The following is a 21,801-nucleotide window of genomic DNA, read 5'->3' as shown; positions in this document are numbered from 1 at the left end:
GAACCTCACCTGCTTCAGCTTACGTTCTGCAGTGCTGCCTTTTAGGTCTTTGTTGTTGAAAGCAAAGCCACATTCATCAAGAGAGCACAGAGCTACGCCCTTCCTCTACTCCCTGTACATCAGAGGCGTGGTGGAATTCTATAGAGCGCCTTCCACAGGACGCATGGCTACAAAGGAACCAAATATGACCACACAAAATGAAAGTGTGTGTGTAGGTGTGTGTGTGTGTGTGTTGCCTCAGGGATTGGTAATCTTCATTGTCATCTTTCACACAAAAGTCGTGTGTTTTCAGCTGGCACCGGATGGACGATCTAAAGACAGCCACAACTGTCCGCTCTGCTGGAGGAAGAGGAGGAGGAGGAGGAGGAGGTGGCAGAGGTAAGATCTCAAAAGGTGGAGGCCTTAACCTGCAGCTGCTTCACACACACACACACACACACACACACGCACACACAGTTATCATCAGTTACCTCCACAAACAGCTAGTGGGATTCTTAACAGAAAATAATCAGTGAAAAACAAACGTTAATGATACTTAGAGGTTTTGTACTCTTCATAAATGAACACCACTTCTAGGAAAATGGTTAAAAAGCCAATGTTGATCTATAAAGGAACTCCACTGCAGTCACATGATCTCACGTCTCCACCAACTATAGTGTTCTAGTGAGGACGTTTATTCCTTTCATCAAATATCTAATCAAAAACAGATTTAGAAAACACAATTTACATATACATACACATATACTGTGTGTGTGTATATATATATATATATATATATATATATATATACTACCATTCAAAAGCTTTGAGTCACCCAGACAAAGTGTGAGTTTTCCATGAAAACTCACACTTTTATTTATCAAATGAATTGAAAAATTATAAGAAAGAAACATAATAGAAAATATAGTCAAGACATTGACAATATTAATTTAATGTTTAATTAATTTTGTTCTTCAAACTTCTAGCTCAAGGAAGGCCAGTTTTACAGCTTCTCTCACCAGCATAACTGTTTTCAGCTGTGCTAACATAATTGCACAAGGGTTTTCTAATCATCCGTTAGTCTTCTAAGGCGATTATCAAACACAATGTACCATTAGAACACTGGAGTGATGCTGGAAATGGGCCTCTATACACCTATGTAGATATTTCATTAAAAACCAGACAATTCCATCTAGAATTGTCATTTACCACATTAACATTGTAAAGAGTGTATTTCTGATTAATTAAATGTTATCTTCATTGAAATAAAAAGGACATTTCTAAGTGACCCCAAACTTTTGAACGGTAGTGCATTCACACACACACACACACACACACACACACACACACACACACACACACATACATCCATATATATATATATATACATACATACATACACACACACGTAAATACATACATACACACACACACATATACACACGTACATACATACATACACATACATAGATACATACACACATAGATACATGCATACATGTATATGTCAGCTCCCCACCTACCAGTGCACATTCAGTATAGTTTCGTGACGCACAAAGTAAATGGAGAACAAAACTAAGCTAAAAGCAAAGTGAATATTGTTATCGAGCCAAAGTACAAGTGCAGATGAATGCTAGTGTATCTCTATTTCTGCAGGACGGTTTCTCCATGTTTGCCATATTGTGTATCAGTGTTACGTTTACAGCCTGTGTTGCTGCTCCCAGGTGGACAGAACATCCTCCAACAACTTAAAAGTACATTGGGCGAACAATTTCTCTTTCCGTATGATTCCCTAGAGGGAGCTAGAGGCCCGTCAAGCCTCCAGATGTCAGCTTGTCTTTATTATTAGACAAGAACAAACTTCGCCCCGGGCAGCACCAGCAACTATGTTCTATAGGTGTCATAAATCCATCTCATACAGATGTAATGATTCCTAGAGCATGAGGCATGTTCAGGCACACTACCAGGGAAAAAAGTGAGAATAGGTATTCACGTTATAGATCAAATATGAACTTTTCCAGCGCAGTCTTGTCGTACTGTATTCAGGCAATTAGTTATAAGCCATCGTCAGCACTTGGACATGTCATCTGAGTATTAAATGAGATGAAAAACACAGGACTGACCTTTTAGCAAAGAATGTGATAAATGATCAGTGCGGTGGTAAAACTTCTCCCCTCCCTTCCTTCAGGGGATGTTTTTCTGAGTGCAGGAGGGTCAGGTGAGAGAGTCGCATCAGGAGGCTCGAGCAGCACTGTTATGTTCACGTCAAGCGGCTCCTCTGGACCGGGAGGCCACAGCATCTCAACTCAGGGAGCCTCCTCTGCCGTGTCCTCCGGTGGAGGGAGGTCAGCAGCCTCGGGGGGCTCAGGGGTAGTGTTCAGGGCCGCTGGAGGAGGGTCCTCCAGCGTGTCCTCCAGCGTGTCCTCCAGCGTGTCCTCTGCGGTCACGAGCGGTGGCAGAGAAGGAAAAGGGGATGGGGGTCTAGGTGCGGTGACGGTTTCGCAGGTGACCAAGGCCAGCTATGACCCGGGAGGATCCTGGGAAGCGAGGAGTGGACCGTCTTCCAATGTCGCTCATTCATCTGCTCCGAAAGAGAAGAGCATGAGCACCAGCACGAACAACGGCACCAGCAACGGCATGAGCAACGGCACCAGCAACGGCACGAGCAACGGCATGGCAGCGGCTCACTCAGATGTCTTTTACGGTTAGTCGTAGGCCAGAGGTCAAGTCATTTGCCGCAAACTGAAAGCTGACCTGATCGTTCCTTTGTCTCCACATTTCAGACAGTTCAAGCACCGACTCCTCTCCACAGTACAACAGGAAGAAGTACGGTAAGGGTTTTACCTGGATCTCAGATCATGATCTGGAATGAGCACATTCGTTCAAACTGTCAAGGATTTCCTATTTTCTTTCTATTTCTTTTAGGCTCTTCAAGCACAACTTCTAGTTCTGCCACCAGAGGTAGAACTCAGAGCAGAGGTAGGCTGGCTGCTGTGTCACAGTGCATGATCAACGCTTATCAAGACAGGTTGACCTTTACTGTACACCTTGTTATCAAACCCGTGTTTAATGTACACATGTTGTTCTTTGGGTAGAGAGTGAGATCAGAGCCCGGCTGCAGAGCGCCTCTCCCCCAGCGAGCTGTGAGTAGGACTCTTCCCAGCTATGCATATCTAATTATCTGACCCCTAGAGAACGAGGTCACGATGCCAGTCAGTCTGACACGCTGGCATTTGTTGACCTTTTTGTCGGTTGCATCCACAAAAAGCATTGCGTGTTTGAGGTGGAGACCGAGGGGTCCTCTGTGTGACGTTGGAGCTCTGCTGTGCAGGGACGGAGCTGGACGACGTGAAGCGCCTGCTGAGAGGAGACCGCTCCGCCGGCACCGGCCTCACACCGCCCTCCAACAACACGCTGCCCATCCCCAAGAAGGCCAGCGTGGACACCAGGACCATATCCGAGAGCTGCGGCACAGGTTCGACACATACAAACACCCCCACGCAGCCTCGTCTACACCACGACATGGAGTTGTGATGAGCCGTTGTTCGAAGGACACTTCCTGCTTCGTCCTCGGCTTTTCATTCTTTCTGTCTTCCCTGCTAGACCAATACGGCAGCGTTTGGTCCGGAGGCGTGAGCAGTGGCTACAGTTACAACACCAACCACATCAACCAGTCCTCCTCCTCCACCCTTTCCCCATCAGGTCGGTGATGTATGACAAGCCATAGCAGCAGCAACCTGTGGCCTGAGGAGCTGTGTATCTGTTGCAGGCCGAGCGGTTTCCATCGGGACTATTAGCTTTCAAAATTCGACAAATTAAACGTATAAACTTATGACACTTAGGGACTCTGAGAGACTGTGAGGGACACTGAGGGACTGTGGGGGACTGTGAGGGACTGGGGTGGACCGTAATGGACTGTGGGTGGCACTGAGAGAATGTGAGGGACACAGAGAATGTGAGGGACGTCTGACATGTTTCACTTTGTTTAGTTTAGTTTTGCTTGGCCTCCTGTGAAAGATGGACTCTCACGCTCTGTTCTTCGCTGTGCAGGCGTTCGGAACAACCTGACACTCAGCTCCTCCTCCATGAACGGTGGACCGACTGCTGCCAGCACTGGTGATTCTCTTCCTGTCATGTCCCCACTCCTCACTGTGACTTCACCTCCTTCTCATGTGGCAGTGACTGGCGCTAATGTGTGGTTTCTCTCTCCGCCTCAGGTCCAGTGTATGGTGTTCAGAATAACCTGGCCAGCACCGGTCCTATGGACTTCTCTCCAGCTGGAACCAACCCACACATAGGTGAAGCGGCGACGCTAAGAACACAACGTTTCCAAGCGTTACCCTACTGCAAACACATTCAAGGGAAAAGCCTTTCCCCTGTTGCGCTCGGATGACCTTTTGAGAGTTGCCAATATTGAAACCATCAGTTTCAACGTGGACATATCAGAGTTAACGTAAAAGAGGCTGTGTGGTTTCCTTTGAGAATCACAAATCACAGTCTAAACGAGCGTTCTTGTCTCCTCACAGGTTATGGGGTGCAGAAGAACGTATCTGTCCCCGGGATCGGCACCACTACAGGTGAGCGGCACCACGGCGTGGTGCAGAGGCACCGCATGTTCACGTGCACTTCTACATGTCTTAATAATCAGGACCTTACAGTTGTTCACAGCGGTTTCTAAAGCGGTGGTCTGTGTCCCACAGTGAGACCCAGCAGTCCCGCTAGTGATGACCCCTCGGGCAGAGACTTTAAGTGTGTGCTGATAGAGAAGGATAACGTTGACGTTAGGAAGGAGGCAGAGCGGATGGTGATGACCAAAGACACGGGGAAGCAGTTCATGTCTGCTGGTCTTGCTTCTGGTAATGATACATCCTACCAAGTGCTCCTGATTTGTACCACTAACACTAACACACTGACCCCACAGCCTCGACTGCCTTCACTGTCACTGACACTCTTAAGACCCAAAGACGTGTTCTCTGTATGATCCGTGTTGTCACCGTTGTGTCTTGTAGCTGCCTACTCCGTGGACTCCCTACAGAGAGAGAAGCAGCGGCTGTCTTCCAGCAGAGTGGAGGCAGGAACGGATGCTCAATGTACACCGACATATACGACTAAACGTTACAGGCTTTTAGATTCATCACATACGTCAGGTCTCTTGTTCGGTGTGTCATTTATTTTGTTCTTCTTTCTTTTCTTTTTAAAGCTGCAACCCTAAAAGTTGCCACAAAAGACAAAGCCACCTATGCAGGTACTGTGTGTGGTTTTATGTTTCCCCTTCAACGATAATCTGTTGTATTCATAGAGGTTACAGTCAAGTGCCGTCAGAAACTAGATCCACAATAGAATTGATAACAAGTGAACGAATTCCATGTGAACAAATGTAAAGTGTCTACCCATCGCCGAAGAGGAAACCGTCTTTGTTTCTCAGAGATCGGTAAAGAAGGGTCACCCTTCAGCTTCTGCTCCTGCTGCAGCTGGTGGAAGTGGCTGCTCGGCCTCCTCCTCAGCCTGCTCCTCCTCCTCGGCCTCCTCTTTGGACTCATCGCTTTGGGCAAGACATGCATCCTCCAGCAGCGTGTTATCTACGTTCCACCAGGGTCGCCGAGGGTCACCTTCCTGCCGGCGGCTATGAGGCTCTACAACAGATCACCTCTTGCCAGATCATAGTGCAATAACTACACACATTTCATTTATTTACACTACACACATACACACACATTTCATTTACACTACACACATATGCACACTTTGCATTTTGCACACTGTCTATATTTAATATTTTTATATTTAATTTAACTTGTCATTAGTATTGTGTATTGTGTATGCATATATGTTATACATATACATATATATTTTATTTTATATTTTACTTTGTATACTCCTATATCTTTCATCCCTGTTTTTTATATTTTATTTTTTATTCTTGTGTGTTTAGTTTATTGGTGCTGCTCCTGTGACGACAAATTTCCCCTTGGGGATTAATAAAGTATATATCTATCTATCTATTCTCTCTCTGGCCTCGCAGGTGAGCAGGTGAAACGGCTGCAGAACCGCGTTGACGCTCTGGAGGCCATCACCGGCACCGCGTCAGCCCGGACCAGCCGACTGTCGGCCTCCTCCGGGATCAACGTGATCGACCCTCTGGACGCATCATACATCGACAGCAGCTCCTCCGGGGCCACCCTGACCCGCTCCGGCAACGGAATCAACCTGGGGGCTGCTGGGCCGGGGGGAGGCGCAGGGAGCGGACCGGGACAGGACGGCGCTGCCCTGCAGCGAGCCGTGCAGCAGCTGGTCCGGGCCGAACTCCGCTCGGATGCTGCGAGAGGTGCGGAAACGCAACACACGGACGAGTTATCGTCACATGAGCTCACGAATCCACACAATCGTCATCAGGACGACTTCCTCGACACTGAAATGTGATTGATCCCAACTTGTTTCTGCTACCAGATACACGTGCATACTCAATAAAAGGAGAGAGAGGAGATCCAGGACCTCAAGGCACGTCAGCACAAATTATTAAATCATTTGGAAGTTGATATTTTCTTGATATCCTACCTAAGGCTTGCGGTTTCTTTACAGGCGAACCAGGGCTGCTCGGAAAAAAAGGTAAGGACCAGTCCTGCATATATGTATTTCACATGTTATGGATATCAAACCTCAGCAGTGTGCAATAAACAGGAAGCTGTGTAAGTGTCAGGATGTCGTAGTCAGAGAGCGATTGGATCCAAATGCCAACAACATTTCCAAAGAAGATTTAATCCTGAACAGAAACCAAGTCAAGGACAAACTAAACAGTACAACCCCTCACTTGGGAATGCGACAAACAGGGTTTAAATACACAGAGAGGTGCAGGTGATTGGACACTGGGGAACGAGACACAGGTGGACACAATGAAGGCGGGGCTAGCAATCACAGGAGGAAACAATCAGGACCAGGGCAGACAATCACAGGGACAGGAAATGCAAGGAAACAGAGGACAAGAGAGACAGGGACTTCAAAATAAGAGACAAAACAAGACACAGAAACTCCGGATCATGACAGTAACGGCTATGAATTGGTCTTTTGCAGGTGACAGCGGATTTCCTGGCCTGCCAGGTGAGACTGAGAACAAATGTGTCGTGGCTGTTTCCTTTTCCACAGAGGTGGCAAACTCACTGCCGTTTCCTTCTGCCCCTGTTTATCTTGTTTCTTTAGGCCCCCCTGGGCAGACGGGACACTCAGGATTGGATGGACCGAGAGGTCCAAAGGGAAGTGAAGGTCGAGATAAGTTTATGTCATCGTCTTTGTTCTTTGAGGACACGAGGAGGAGGAAAATCGAGTGAGTGAATCTCTCCTCCTTTTGTGACCAGGTGAACCGGGTTCTGGGGGACCACCGGGTCAGTGGGGCCGTGACGGGCCGATGGGCCCCCGGGGTGAGGCTGGACCGCCAGGCTTTGGAGAGAAAGGAGACAAAGGTAGAAGATGTTTATGTGCCCTAAGTTGAATCGAGGAAAGTTATCTATTGAGTGTGTTCAGTCTTTGACAATGAAAGCTGGTTTTGACAGGATCTCAAGGCGAGGCAGGACGTTCAGGGCCTGCTGGTGCTGCTGGTCCTGTGGGGCCGAAAGGTAAGGTCAAAGGTCATGGTAGAGTAATGGGCCAGATCTGATCAAATCTAAAAGACTACAGCAGTGTTTTTGCATATTTTAGGGCATGTACAAATGTACGTGTAAAGTCAGTTGCCACTGACTTCCTTGTTTGTATTTAGGCGCCATGGGAGAGGAGGGTACCTCAGGAAGCCCCGGTAAAGACTCATGAATTACTGTTTTGGTCTGTTATTTCCTTTTGATTGACAGTCATGTGTTAAATCTCTCAACCATCTGTTTGCAGGTCCAAAGGGCTTCCAGGGAGATGCAGGAGCACCAGGAGCTAAAGGTTTGCCTGTTAGGGTTTATCTTCTTTTCACGCTTCACACAAACAAATAAACAACAAAAGTAATGGGCTATCTCAAGAAAAAATAAGTGGTTCAAGTCAAAAATATTCCTTCAGTGTAATATATCCACTATTGCAAAGTCACATTAACTGACTGTTGCTACTTTTAGGCCTCTAACTCAAATATATATGTTGACATTTAAGTTTCACCTGATAAAGAAAATAACATGTTGTTAGTCGTGCATTTGAAATAAGGGGCAGATAGAAGGAAACTAACTAACTCTGTGTCATGCCTACTAGGTTACTCACAGTAGGGGCAACTCAGGAGTGACACAGTTAATAAACTCCTTGACAATGGGCTGTTACAGGTAGAAATACATATTTTTAAACGAGAGTACATTCACCAGAATGTATTCAAAATGGCAGCGACATTAATAAACTGAGATATTTGTAGAATTTAAATGGGAAACTTATTTTAAGATATTTAAAGGACTTTAAGACAAACAATAAATAGATAATGCTGACTTGATGAGTTTTAATCATTAAAGGCCAAAAAACACCACATTTTTCAATTTTTCAATTGAAGAACATCATGCCAATTTCAAACTAATAGTGTTCACAAAATATTTGTCTGATTTCATGCTCCGAGTTCCCTTTATTGGTCAAATGTGTTATTTAAGAAAATAATTAGAAAAAATTAACATGAACTTTAATGTGAATAAAGAATAACTCATAAACTAGAATAAAGAGTCCTGACAAAATAAAACTATGAATATAGACAGAACACATAAGGGCGTGAAACTAAAGACCAAAACACTAACGAGACGGGCTGAGGGCAGGTGAAGGGAATTAACCAATCAAGGACACAGAGGAGACGCAGAACAGGGCCTTACAACTGTGTCTTAGCAGAACGATTAATATGTTCATCGCCGTATCAAGCAATGATATTATGTAAAGATATCTCAGCATGAGTTCAGACCGATTTTCTGAGAGCTTCATTTTGAATGCAGGTGATCGAGGAACACCGGGGATGCCAGGAACCAAAGGGGAACAGGGAGAGAGGGGACCGCGTGGGCCAGCAGGTGAGTTATGGAATATAAACAACAAATCAACAACAACATGAATAGGAAGCTGTCTATTGTTCTTTATCTCTATAACATTTTTTATCTTAACGGTAACCTCAATGGGTTGTTAGGTGTAACCTAACATTCTATATTTGTGTAATTTATTCTTTTAAAATATATGATAATAAATACAAGTCTGACACATGTTGCAAACCTTTGAAGAAGTTGTTATTGGTTATAAAAAGGTTTTAGATCTTTACGTTTCTTGTTTTCATGGTTCAAGGTGAACCTGGACAACATGGACCAGCAGGACCTGCTGGACAAAAGGGATCTAAAGGAATTTCAGGTGAGGAATACGTCTAGATTAGAGAGAACTACACCTCACCGCCCTGAGTTTGTTCTGTAGGAGCTGCCTGAGAAACATCCCAGCATATTGAGAGTTGTTGTCGAGGTAAAGGTTGCTCTGTGTGCAGGTGACACGGGTTCGATGGGACTTCCTGGACTGAGAGGACTGCCTGGTCCCCCAGGTAGGCTCCTCCCACCACACAGCAGCACGCCGGTTGTCATGTCATCCGTTACGTGTCTCAGATATTATCTGAGGACCAACGGAAGTTTATTTTCAATACAATACTGGAATGAAAATGTTTCTTTGATGCAAAGCATTATGATAAGATAACACAATGCCTGAAAGAGTGTATGGTAGGTTGGTCAAATGAAAAGTATCTATGGATCGATGGCAGAGCAGCTGGTTGAGCGCCACCATTAGATTCACTTATAGTATAACCTAAATTACGCCTGCATACACACTTTACTTCTAAACTAGTGTCAAACAAGTACCATTCATTCATTACCTTCGCATTGAAAATGCCGGAAGGTTATGTTTTGATCGCCGTGCATTTATTTATTTATTTATTTATTTATTTGTATGCGTGTTATTTGCAAAACTCAAAGTATTGAACCGAATCGCATGCAATTTGGTGGGATGATTGTTTATTATCCGGGGACCAGTTGATTAGATTTTGGGATCGATCGGGTCAAAGGTCAAGGTCAAAGGTCATGAACAGGTTAAATCTTCTTGAATCACATGGAATTTGGTGGGATGATTGGTTATTATCCGGGGACCATTTGATTAGATTGTGGGATCAATCGGGTGAAAGGTCAATGTCAAGGTCATGGAAAGGTCAAAATCTTTTCTTTACCATAGCACGATACATTTCTGTCCAATTGGCATGCAACTAATGCCAAAATGTTCATAATTCAATGCCCAATCTTGTGATATGTGAAGGTATGCGCTCTACCGAGTGCCCGTTCTAGTTACATTATATTTAGCTAAGGCTTTTATCCAAAGCGACTTTGAATCATACACGTAGATATAGCGACAGGGATTCAGGGTTAAGTGTCTTGCTCAAGGACACATCGACTAGGGCGGTGAGCGGGGATTGAACCGCCGGTCCCATGATTGAAACACAGACCTTTTATTTTTAATTTATTTAACCAGGAAAAGCCTCAATGAGATAAAAAAATCTCCTTTACAAGAGTGTCCTGACCAAGACGGCAGCAGTAGCACATTACAAAAAGTTTCAGACAATACAACATAAACCAGTGACAGACAATATAACCCCTTTTTATTTTTAGATCACAGCAGGAATAAAACCAAAACTAAGACTCAAGTCATCATAACCCAGTTCACACAGGTGCATATACCTCTGTCAAAGAAAATATCTACCACCAGATGAACCTATCTCCAACTCTTTCAATCTATTTTTACACCTAAAGAGACGGTCCCCGTAGACCCAGACCAGTCTGCAGCAAACCTAAAACCCCTTTTTCCCATTTCTAGACGGACGTTAACCACTGACCCTCAGTCGCCATTCAAGTTGTGTAAATGGTTAACTCTTCTTTCCAAAGTTCCCCAAAACTCAGGACTTTGTCGAACTATTGATACGCGTCATGCTCGTATGAAGTTTGATCATTTAATCAAACATAACGCCGTCTCTCAGGGCAACCAGGATCACCTGGTAAAGTCATCGCTCCCAGTAAGAACCCAGGCAAATCAATACCTGCTCCAGTTCGACATCCAAAACAAAGTCTCAAAATGGAACGTGCTTTTGGTTTCCAGCTGGCTCCAACACTGTGGCCATCCCCGGGCCTCCAGGGCCTGCTGGTACCCATGGTCTGTCTGGACCCGTCGGCCCCGCTGGGGTCCCAGGACAACCTGGTAAAGCCAAACTCTTGACCGTGGATGTGAGGATTGCTGATTCATATTTAATAGACGGTGATGGTACTCATAACATATCATAACATAGGCTCTAAGGGAGAACGAGGAGAGAAAGGAGAAAAGGGACAGCAAGGAAAACCTGCTGAGTCTGGGAGTACCGGGTCAGAACCGACCGGCGCCCACGCCGACAGTGAGTACCTCTCTAGTTCTATTAGTCCTTACGCTGACTTCATGTGGCGGTGGTACCAAGCACAGCAGTGTGAAAGGCAGTCACACACACCTGGACCTCGTTAAGCTTTCAATCCAAACTGGACTCTTTCAGCGGAGAGCCGGCCCGGCCCACCAGGACCCCCAGGGCCTCCTGGAGCAGCTGGTGCTCAAGGCCCTCCTGGTATGTCAAAAGAAATGTTTTTGAGAGGTTTGTATGTGTGTGTGTGTGTCTCATATGTACATACTCTCTGTGTGTGTGTGTGTGTGTCTCATACGTACATACTCTGTGTGTGTGTGTGTGTGTCTCATACGGTGTCTCATACGTACATACTCTGTGTGTGTGTGTGTGTGTCTCATACGTACATACTCTGTGTCTGTGTGTGTGTGTGTCTCATACGTACATACTCTGTGTCTATGTGTGTGTGTGTGTCTCATACGTACATACTCTGTGTGTGTGTGTGTGTGTCTCATACGTACATATGTTACTGAACGTAACCTCGTCGTTGTGGTCTGGTAATCCTTGGTGCTTTTGGGGGAAACCCACGGGTGATGGCCAGAGAAGCGTCACACATACATACATACATAATGTACATGTGTGTGTATCATACATACACACACACACACACACACACATATACAAACATAATGTTCAGGGTATATTAAAATAATTGTAATAAGTGCTTATAGATCAAACTAATAATTATGCAAATGTTTATGTAACTCTCAACTAGGTGAAATTAAACAGGGACCTCCAGGACGCAGAGGACCTGCTGGAGAGCCAGGTAAACAAGTGGAATAGAACCCTCGACCCTCGACACGCAGGAGGACGTTACGTCACTGACTCATGGTGCGGTTCTGTTGGCCCAACAGGACTTGGTTCACCTGGACCTCCGGGGAGGCCCGGCAGCTTTGTGCCGACCTCAGGTTGGTGAAAGAAATCTTATTTTCAACAAATGAATAAAACCAAGTGTCTCGTTCATCTTCAGCTCTCTGCTCGCCATCTTTCATCTTCTTCTCTGGTTTGCCTCAGAAACCTTTTTCGCCGGCCCACCAGGACCCCCCGGCCCACAGGGCTCAGCAGGTAGGTTTATGAAATAGTTCTGGTTCCTGTTTCTGTGAAGGATTCATGCAGACGTCATCATCCAGGGGAACGCTCTCGGGTCCAAAGGAATTCAGATTCTTCTTCAGAATGGTTGAGAACTTCTGCATCACAGAATGTTCTTTCAGAATCAGAACCTTTTATTCAAATGTAGGTTTTCACATACAAGGAATTTGTCACGGCGTGTGGTGCGACAATAGACAATAACAACAATCAACACAGTGAGAGAATTAGAAATAGAAAAGAGGTAAGATAAAGTGCCGACCGGCAGGTTTTCAGAACTTTTTAAGTCAGTTTGTGTATTTAAAGTGAAGCGTATATTGTATTTAATATGGTGAATTTAAGTGCAGATTTAAGTGGTTTCATCTTATCTTTAATTGTCCTTAGGCACCCAAGGACCCCATGGGTACCAAGGTGAGAACATTGAAATCCATTGCATGCATCAAACATTTAAAAGAAACACATCTGATTGTAATGATGGTCGTTCCAGGGGAACCAGGTCAACCGGGCCTTCCAGGGAGTCCCGGGCAGCCTGCTCTTGGTAAGTGAAGATGTGTTTGTGGGAGTCTAGCTTCATGGAGTAAAACCTCCTCGTCAGTATTTCCCAGAGCTTTCAGGTACATCTGGTAACTTTCATCCGTCAGTGATGAACCTCCAAGCTCTGATTCCAGATGTTGAATCCGGCTTATGGTTTTCACGTCAGGTTTCCCAGGCCAGCCTGGACCCAGGGGGTCTCAGGGGCCAGAGGGGCCACGAGGACCTAAAGGTAAACTCAGCCCAATGTTCTGACCTGTCACACACGTGTGTGTGTGTGTGTGTGTGTGTGTGTGTGTGTGTGTGTGTGTGTGTGTGTGTGTGTGTGTGTGTGTGTGTGTGTGTGTGTGTGTGTGTGTGTGTGTGTGTGTGTGTGTGTGTGTGTGTGTGTGTGTGTGTGTGTGTGTGTGTGTGTGTGTGTGTGTGTGTGTCGTCACAAACACTTCCTGTCTGTCGATGCCTGTGTGTTTCTCTTTGACTGCTGACGTGTTCCTTGCAGGCTATGCAGGAGACCGTGTGGCCCCCGACGGTAAGGCATCCTGAATCTCATATCAACTCATGAATTGTGACTCCTCTTCGAAGGTCTACAGGTCGTGAGCAACAGCAGCAACAATGGTTGACCAATAACACACCTGTCAATCATGCCAACATTCTCCAAGGGATAAAGTGTGTCGCATTAGGGGTGATCTCTTGGCAGAAATGGAATATTAGGAACTATATTTTCCTGAAATGCATGCTGTGGGGGGTCGTGGAGGCTGTGTTGTTGAGGGCAACGGCTCCTGGTTAGGGTCTTCGAAGGAAAAGTAGTCCCAGGGGAGGGGCCAAAGCAAGACTGATTCACTGACCCTATTGACCTATACCTATCGTGTCACAAATACCCTTTCACATACCAGGAAGCCTAAGGGTTAATATTTAGAGAATATTACTTGATGGATGAAGACCACTCCCTCTATGGCCCACTACTCACCTCACAAATATGTCACAGCAATTTTTTTTATACCAGGGGACAGCAATGATCCTTACGGCTGCAGCGTGATCAAGAAAAACTAAAGTTCCCCTTTTTAAATGCAGTTAATGTGACTCTGCTACGAGGAGACACTGGAATAATCATTACTGCACCAAAAGAGTACTTCAACGATTTATAATATTTTTATAATATTGTCTGACTTTAATATTTCACTCTTTTTTTTTTTTTTACATGCCATGTGGTGTCGTACCAGGTGGCTCGTTGAGTCCTGGAGCCCCAGGCCGACCTGGACCACCTGGAAGAGATGGGAGTGGATCTGGATCAACGGATGTGGGCCAGTACATCGCACAGTACCTTCAGAGTGAGCTATGCGTGTGTGTGTGTGTGTACTTTGGTGCATGTGCTGTCACATTGTCATATATGGACAATGGCCCTCAAGCCAATGACTAATACACAGGGGCCACGCATCATGTGATCATCCCACATCTGGTAGTCTTCATCTTTAGTTGTCATGGAGGGATTTTAAGAGTCAATGATGAACCTCCAAGCTCTTTTACCAGATGTTAAATCAGTGTTTTGGTTTTCACGTCAGGTTTCCCAGGCCAGCCTGGACCCAGGGGGTCTCAGGGGCCATCAGGCCCAAAAGGGCCACGAGGACCTAAGGGTAAACTCAGCCCAATGTTCTGACCTGTTACACGTCCTCTTCTTTCATTTGTGTTGTGATACAAGATTGAGCCATCAGGGAGTGGTTAAACACAAACACCTCCTGTCTGTTTGGTATTTTCCTTTAACGAGAAGTCAGCGGACAAATGTGTTAAGTCGCTTTGCAGCCAGTCGGAGCGAGTCAGGCTGCAGGTAAGCAGTCGTTGAGCTGAAGAAGTCAGCTGGAGGCCGAGGCAAAGAGACGCACACATGACATGTGACACTGTTCCCTACAGGCGACGCAGGAGCACCCGGGGTCTCCGATGGTAAGGCCATCCTAAATATCATATCAAATCATATTATGGAGGACCACGGCATGATTGACAGGTGTGATATCTGTCAATGCTTTTTTCTCAAATATGAATTTGTTGGGATCTGGCAGGAGCGGATTTGGTTATAAGCAGGTTTTAAAAAATATTATTTATATCAATACAATTATTAATATAAAGAGGATATAGGATTATCAACAAACTATTATTAACGGGGCGCCACTCTGGGACCAGGGACCAATAGCTGTGGCTAAAGTCTCAAGTCGTATTCCCCATTCAGAGTGAGTAGTGAAGGTTTGAATCTATAGCAACCAGCTATTACTACAATATGCTCAGACAATTTTTTATAATATATATTTTTTGAAGTACCTCTGCACCGGCCTCAACACTCAGCTGCTCAGTCGAATGGTACCGCTATTAATGTAGCAGTAGTAATAATAGTAGGTATTTAATCTTTGATATTTCAGTCTTTTCTTCGACATGACGTCATTTGTGGTGATTTGTGTACCAGGTGGATCAATCAGTCCTGGAGCCCCAGGCCCACCTGGACCACCAGGAAGAGATGGCAGTGGATCTGGATCAACGGATGTGGGCCAGTACATCGCACAGTACCTTCAGAGTGAGCTATGCGTGTGTTCACCTTGCTTCATGTGTTGTTGTTGTGATCCAATGAATGAGACGACATTGTCTTGACACGCAGGAGGCGACATCCGCCAGTACCTGGCTGGACCTGCTGGTCCTCCCGGTCCACCTGGGGCCACAGGGAGTGCAGGGGACAGGCCGGTGGAGGATTTGGCCAACCAAGTTCTGGCCTACATCCAGAGTATGACACATTATGTAATGATGTGAATATATGAATGTTTGACAGCTGCAGCTTGTCTAACACTGGTGCAAACCTTCTGCTGACGTTTCCCCGTTCAGGTTCAGGTCCAGGATATGATGGGACTTCTGGCCCTGCTGGACCCCCAGGTCCACCTGGCACCATCTCTGTCAATGACATTATCAACTTACTCCAACGTGAGTCTGATGCGGGGGTTACAGTCTCCAGATTCCTTTCAGAACTCAATATTTGAATGGCATACCTGAAGTGTGTTGGTTCGATTCCCTGCTCTGAGAGCGTTGCATGTGAGACTGTTGGTCAAATTGTGTCAATGATTTGTTCCCAGGAGAGGACGTGAGGAGAGACCTTGCTGGTACTGCTGGTACTGCTGGTCCCCCTGGACCTCCTGGAGCTCCCGGCAGCGATGGGTTCAACACCCAGGATGTGGCCGACCGCGTCCTCACCCTCATGAATGGTGAGTGCTCCCGGTGGACCTCCGGGTGACCAGGAGAGCACATGCCTGTGGTTGACCGTGGGTCCTGTCTGTCACCAGAGAGGGGGGCGGTTGGTGTCCCTGGACCACCTGGGCTCCCGGGGCCTCCTGGAAACGTGGTATCAAGTGAGAAGGACAATAAGAACGCAGACATTAGCCACCCAGTAAAATCACGAGATTGTATCCCAAAGCTCATGTTCATGTTCAATGTCCAACTAGCTGGATACCAAGCAGTTCCTCAGGGGCCTCCTGGTTCCCCTGGTCCACCTGGTCCCCCTGGACCCGAGGGCCCCCCCGGTGGGACCCGGGGCCTGGTGTCCTACGCCGAGCATGCCCACCGAGAGAGGCTGAGAGCACAACAACAACAACATCGTCGCCTCAGAGGTCAGTTTACTGGTTCAACATGTGGCTTGGCAGCTGAGGTCCTCCACTTGTTCAAGGACAACAACAACAACTCTTTGTAAAGTGTTCAACAGTCGTGTATCGCAAGTCTTCTGGTTTCCAACTATACTTCACTATTCAATGAAGGCACAATGTCAACATAGACTTCCTAAATCTGATTTATTGTCACTTCTGACCCAATAACTAAGTCATTGTTTCTCGTATGTTGTCTTCTCTCCAGAGGACGGCGTGAGAGACGCTCTGTTTGGACTTCCTGGGAGGCCAGGACCTCCTGGACCACAAGGACACAAGGGAGAGCCAGGTGTACCTAGCGCCAGAGACCGGAGCCTGGAGCCTGGAGCCGACTCCGACGTGGCTGTCCAAGTCACGGATTACATCAAATGTAGGAGAACTAGAGGACATTTATGAACTGATCACATGGCACTCTCTCTGAACCGTGCCATCATCACTATACCACCAGTGTATCGCCCGTTTGGGGGCGTGGCCGTCCGGCACACAGCCACGGCGTGGAATAGCTCGGCCCCTGGAAGTTCTGATCGCAGCGTTATGGAGAACCGCTCGTCCCCCAGAAGAGTTTGGATGTAAAGTCAGTGTGTCCAGCAGTAAAGGCCTGCTGTGGACAACGGGCTGGACTCTGCAGTCTGCAGAGCCTTGAAGCTCCTCCCCATTCCTTTGGTTCCCAGCACACACAGGGCCTTACCCGCCATTGAGCACACAGAAGTCCAGTTCTGTGTGTTCTGACTCAAGGGAACATGACTTTGGTGCAGAACATAAATTGCCCAACCCCAAATGAGCAGCTCGCTCCTCTCTGGCCGGTCCAGAGAGGGAAGGCTTTGGGCTTTTGGGTTCATCCTCAGTGTTTTTGCAGACTTGTGCCCTGAACAGGTGTGAGGCCAAAGTTCTGCTTGCTGTATTGTGAGATCGTACTGACCCTCCTCTGACCTCCACATGCAGCCCACTTTCACTCGCATCACAGAGTTGTTTGTCCCTTCAGCCCGCGGCCTTCTGCACGACATCGTGAGGGAATACAGCAGTCGGGTTTTCCAAGGACCTCCGGGACCGCCCGGCCCCGCAGGCCCCCCTGGTCACAGCCGCTGGTCCGGTTCCAGTGGAAACGCCACCGATCTGCTGGGTTACATCAAATGTGCGCCGCTGCCACACGTCTCAAATCCAAATGTGTAATGAAGCACGAGAGGTACAGGTTGACTTTCCTCTTCGTCCTCCCCGTGTCTCCAGCTCACGGTCTGCTGCGTGACGTTGATCGGAACCACAATGAACGGGCCATCCAGGGGCCGCCGGGACCACCCGGCCCACCCGGAAACAGCCGACTGTTAGAGTCCCACGCAAATGTCACCGATTTAGTGGAATACATGAAAAGTAAAGACTTTACAAAGAGGAAGGATGAAGTAGCGATGTGTGATACCTGAACGTGTGCTCCACAGCGCATGGAGCCATTGTGGGGTCGCCGGGGAGACCAGGATACAAAGGGGACACGGGATACCCGGGGCCAAAAGGAGAGAGAGGTAGATCTAAAAATCCTGTTGGAGTTTGGAATGAGGAATCCGTTGGGAAGCGGGCTGGGAAAACAATGGGATTCCTTGTTAAGAATCCACTCTTGCTTCATGGCTTCTTCTGCAATGACGGTGTATCACAACTGTCGGTTGCTCATGATCATGAAGTAATCTCCTCCGTCTGTGTGGACGCAGGTGAACAAGGCCGTCCTGGGCGAGAAGGACAGACGGGACAGAAAGGCGACAGAGGTCAGTTGGCAGCTTCGTTTCCCCTGCAGGGAGCTTGACAAAGTAGATCCGAGGCGGAAGTTAGCCGGGCGGACTGATCTCAAGTCGTCCTCTGCAGCTCTCCAAGGAAACCGAGTCTGGGGGGTTTCACTGAGACCGAGCGACGCCCACATGTCGGCCTGTTTAGAGCGGACGTGGAGGGAGGAGCTCGTTGCTCGTTGTGATGAGTCTGACTCGACGGTGAAGGTCACACTAACCCATGTGTGCTGTTTCAGGAGATGTCACCATGACGACCAACAGGAGGCGGGATGTCGGCGTCTGATTCACGCGACTGAACGATGGAACCTCGAGAGACAATCCTGTTTTATACGGAGGTCGTGTGTAAAGTACTGAAACACAGCGGATCTGTTCCTATTTCTGATTTGCGATTACATTTTTTTTCTCTCTTCCTTAATGTCCGCTGTGCTGTGAAAACCAGGTGTTTATTAATACGAGCTGGTTTGTGATCCACTGCACCGAGGGCTGACCTCTTTTCATTTGGGGGGGGGGGTCTCTTATCTTTTTATACTCATCTGCATTTTATAATTCAATTGTGTTTTGCTTAGTTTTTTGAAGTAGCTTTAAGCCTTTGGGACTGATAGTTGCACATGTATCACACCAGAGACCGCACACAATCACAGGACAGAGACACACTGGTTTATTTACAGCACAATGACCAATAACATTACAGCTATTCTAAAAAGAAGAAAAAAAGACGACTTCTTTTTTTCTGCATAATGATTGTGATATGGGCATCATTGTTTTCCAATTAGAATATCATCTGTTACTCATTGCGTGTCGAATCGAGCCAACAGAACAAGCACTTAATCCTGAATGCTGCATTTAATATAAATAACGAGGGAGAAAGTTCTGGAAAAGGTGCACAGCACCCCAACGGAATGTTTTGTACTCCAGTTAGTTCCGGCTATTAAATACCTTTGACTAGATCATCGTAAAGAAAAAAAGAGGACTAGATGAACCAATCACAAGTCAAGATGGCCCAGACCAGTCATGTCCAATTCGAATGCGACGTCACAATCGACCAGCCTGAATAAAGGAAATGCCGAGAGCTCACGTCGTGTTCCTTTCTTCCAACACGGAAGCTGTCCGCTTGCTTCAGTCAACAGGAAGTTGGCCAGCTGGCGTAAAACCCAGCGTCGCCCCGACACCAGGGGTCCATTAATATCCATCCTTAAGGCTATCAGCTAGCAGGACAATGCTAACAGAAACTCCTCAGCAGCAGCAGCAGGACACGTGGAGCTGCAGTTAGGATCCGCTCAGAACGGAACGGTTTGAAGCCGCTGACGGGGAGCGGACAGCTCGCTGGACAGCACTGCATGCTGGAGGCATCCGGAAGAAGGTTCCCGAAGCTCGTGTTGATCATGCATCAGCTCAAGCTCTACGCATCACAAGCTAAACGTCTAACAGAGATATAGGGTCCATCAAATATACTGGATCATTCCTTCAGCTGAAGGAGCAGGAATACATTCTATGTTATCAAGTAGAAATGATATGGTTGCTGTTAAATATTTACCTCAATGAAATCATCAACAGTTTGTTTAAGTTGTATAAAACAGATTTTTTTTCCTCATGCAAATGTAGGGCAGCCCTGAGACGGGTGGTTGAAAGGTTTTCCCAAGATCATCTCTCCACAGTATTTCTAGTCTTCTTTGCTTCTCAGAGCTTCCGTACACGTGTCCAAGGAAGAAAAGAATAGAGCAGAAAATAATAATAATTTTACAGTTGAACAGATCAAATCCTACAGGCACCGGCATCTTTATAAAAAAAACAATCAAACAGGAAGGTTGGCCAGACAGCTCCTTCACTGAAACACGGAATCTGCTAAATCGCCTCCATAATTGTCCTTCAAAAATAATAACAGCGTGAAAGTATGACCAGGTGCAAAAAAATGAGGCTGAGACTGCCGACTGAGGAGCAGAGTCCAGAAACAGAACTGCCTCCAACAGTTTTCCAGAAGACAAAAGGCAAGGAAGCTCAGTCTGGACTGTTGCGCTGTGTGTGTGTGTGTGTGTGTGTGTGCGTGTGCACATCATGTCCATGTCGACTAGAAACCGGTGGAGTGGACGGTGGGGATGGGGTAGAACTTGGAGATGCGGCTGTGGCTGTACGGGTTAAGGCATTCCGACTCGCCGCTCATCTTAAAGAACACTTCCTGTTCCTGCAGCTTCCTGGTAAACTCCTCCTCCAGGGCCTGCAGGGCACACACAGAAACATGAGGGAAGGCGCTGGGATCTGGGGCTTTATATCCAAGTAGTGATTCCGATGGGATATGTGAATAAATTAGATCGCATCTATTACAATATTTAGTATTTAGATTTTTCCAATAAAAGGTTTGAAGAGTAGCGTCTGAGGTCCCTCGTTGTATCAGACTAAGGAGCGTCTGTGATGTCGTTCCCTCTAGTGGACAATTTGAATATGATCATGATGATGACTTCCATGTTTCGATTGGGTCCAATTCATGTTCATTAGTCACTGTGCTGTGCGGCAACTTTGTGGAGATTAAAGTTCTCCAAGTCAGTCTGACTAAACCCGACTGCAGTGTCCGGCACCGACTAAACACATCCCCATCCCGTCGCTTCAACAACTCGGTTATGAGTCACACCGATCACATCGCTCTTAGCCGGTCACTTGACCTTTCATGATGTGTTTTACTTTCTTTTGTTTTACTTGACTATGTCGTCTCTGTGGTTGATCTGCATGTGCAGTGAGGTCATAATACTCAAAGTATCTCAATACTTACTGAAATGATACCACGGTAACCTAAACCAGCAGAACAATAATACTAATAGTACAATAGAAGAAAGAACCGGGACCTTCGAAGTCTTCCTCTAAACCAAAGAAAAACATCCCTCAATGCAACAAATGCATAATTCGGAGTAACAAGACAACTTTGAACACACACAACATGCGTATCAATGGATTCTGGTTCGGATCCCACCACATCATTCACATTCAAGGGGGAGCATCGTATCCGGAGGAGCAGGCGCTCTACCTTCTTCCTGGGTCGTAGTTTCTCCCTCCACTCCTTCAGCTCCAGGCCGTGCTCCTCGTCCAGCTCCTTCAGCTTCTGGGTCTCGTGTTCGATGAGCAGGTGGCACTTCTCGTTCTGAAAGGCACAGGGGGAGGGGTGTGGAACCTGTTTCTGCACGCGGGCAGGAGGCCATCCGAGGGGCGGAGTCTCTACCTGCAGCTGCTGCAGCTCCCGGACGTTGGCGTCGCACTGCAGCTGCAGGTCCCTCATCTGGTTCTCGTGTTTCTGAAGCTGATGGAGCCTCTCGTTCTTCTGTCTCTTCTCTTCCTGAGCTGCAAACTGGAGAACGGGGGCACCGTCAGA

At 46.8% G+C, this 21,801-nt stretch overlaps 2 protein-coding genes across 4 annotated transcripts in view; one reads left to right on the top strand and one right to left on the bottom strand.

Annotated features, from left to right (window-relative positions):
- The first annotated feature begins 302 nt into the window (after positions 1 to 302).
- col17a1a (collagen, type XVII, alpha 1a) lies at positions 303 to 19,520 on the top strand. The gene is made up of 51 exons (XM_056408858.1): positions 303 to 378; positions 2,168 to 2,683; positions 2,763 to 2,810; positions 2,905 to 2,958; positions 3,075 to 3,122; positions 3,311 to 3,454; positions 3,583 to 3,681; positions 4,030 to 4,095; positions 4,197 to 4,277; positions 4,506 to 4,556; positions 4,680 to 4,835; positions 4,989 to 5,069; positions 5,180 to 5,224; positions 5,405 to 5,527; positions 6,002 to 6,304; positions 6,427 to 6,477; positions 6,559 to 6,585; positions 7,048 to 7,074; positions 7,174 to 7,236; positions 7,329 to 7,433; positions 7,533 to 7,586; positions 7,727 to 7,762; positions 7,849 to 7,893; positions 8,901 to 8,972; positions 9,238 to 9,300; positions 9,428 to 9,622; positions 10,955 to 10,990; positions 11,074 to 11,172; positions 11,261 to 11,386; positions 11,495 to 11,563; positions 12,114 to 12,164; positions 12,253 to 12,306; positions 12,413 to 12,463; positions 12,869 to 12,895; positions 12,972 to 13,022; positions 13,185 to 13,247; positions 13,515 to 13,544; positions 14,236 to 14,343; positions 14,921 to 14,950; positions 15,465 to 15,572; positions 15,657 to 15,776; positions 15,881 to 15,970; positions 16,120 to 16,248; positions 16,327 to 16,392; positions 16,486 to 16,650; positions 16,889 to 17,050; positions 17,663 to 17,812; positions 17,905 to 18,045; positions 18,111 to 18,191; positions 18,375 to 18,428; positions 18,683 to 19,520. The coding sequence occupies exons 1-51, from the start codon at positions 303 to 305 to the stop codon at positions 18,727 to 18,729; spliced, it is 4,737 nt and encodes a 1,578-aa protein (XP_056264833.1). The 3' UTR covers positions 18,730 to 19,520.
- slkb (STE20-like kinase b) overlaps positions 19,090 to 21,801 on the bottom strand; it is a 20,648-nt gene continuing 17,936 nt past the window's right edge. For 2 of the 3 annotated variants that reach the window (XM_056409406.1, XM_056409405.1), the window contains 3 exons: positions 21,652 to 21,777; positions 21,460 to 21,573; positions 19,090 to 20,658 (listed from right to left, as the gene is read on the bottom strand). In XM_056409406.1, coding sequence (XP_056265381.1) covers positions 20,512 to 20,658; positions 21,460 to 21,573; positions 21,652 to 21,777 — 387 coding nt within the window. In that variant the 3' untranslated portion in view covers positions 19,090 to 20,511. The remainder of the gene's footprint in view (positions 20,659 to 21,459; positions 21,574 to 21,651; positions 21,778 to 21,801) is intronic. The other variant, XR_008830917.1, reaches the window with a different exon arrangement.

Source organism: Pseudoliparis swirei, chromosome 24 (genome assembly GCF_029220125.1).
Source record: "Pseudoliparis swirei isolate HS2019 ecotype Mariana Trench chromosome 24, NWPU_hadal_v1, whole genome shotgun sequence".
In the NCBI taxonomy this organism is placed as follows: domain Eukaryota; kingdom Metazoa; phylum Chordata; class Actinopteri; order Perciformes; family Liparidae; genus Pseudoliparis; species Pseudoliparis swirei.
The sequence above is the reverse complement of the archived record's forward strand: the minus strand, read 5'-3'. Positions and strand labels throughout refer to the sequence as shown.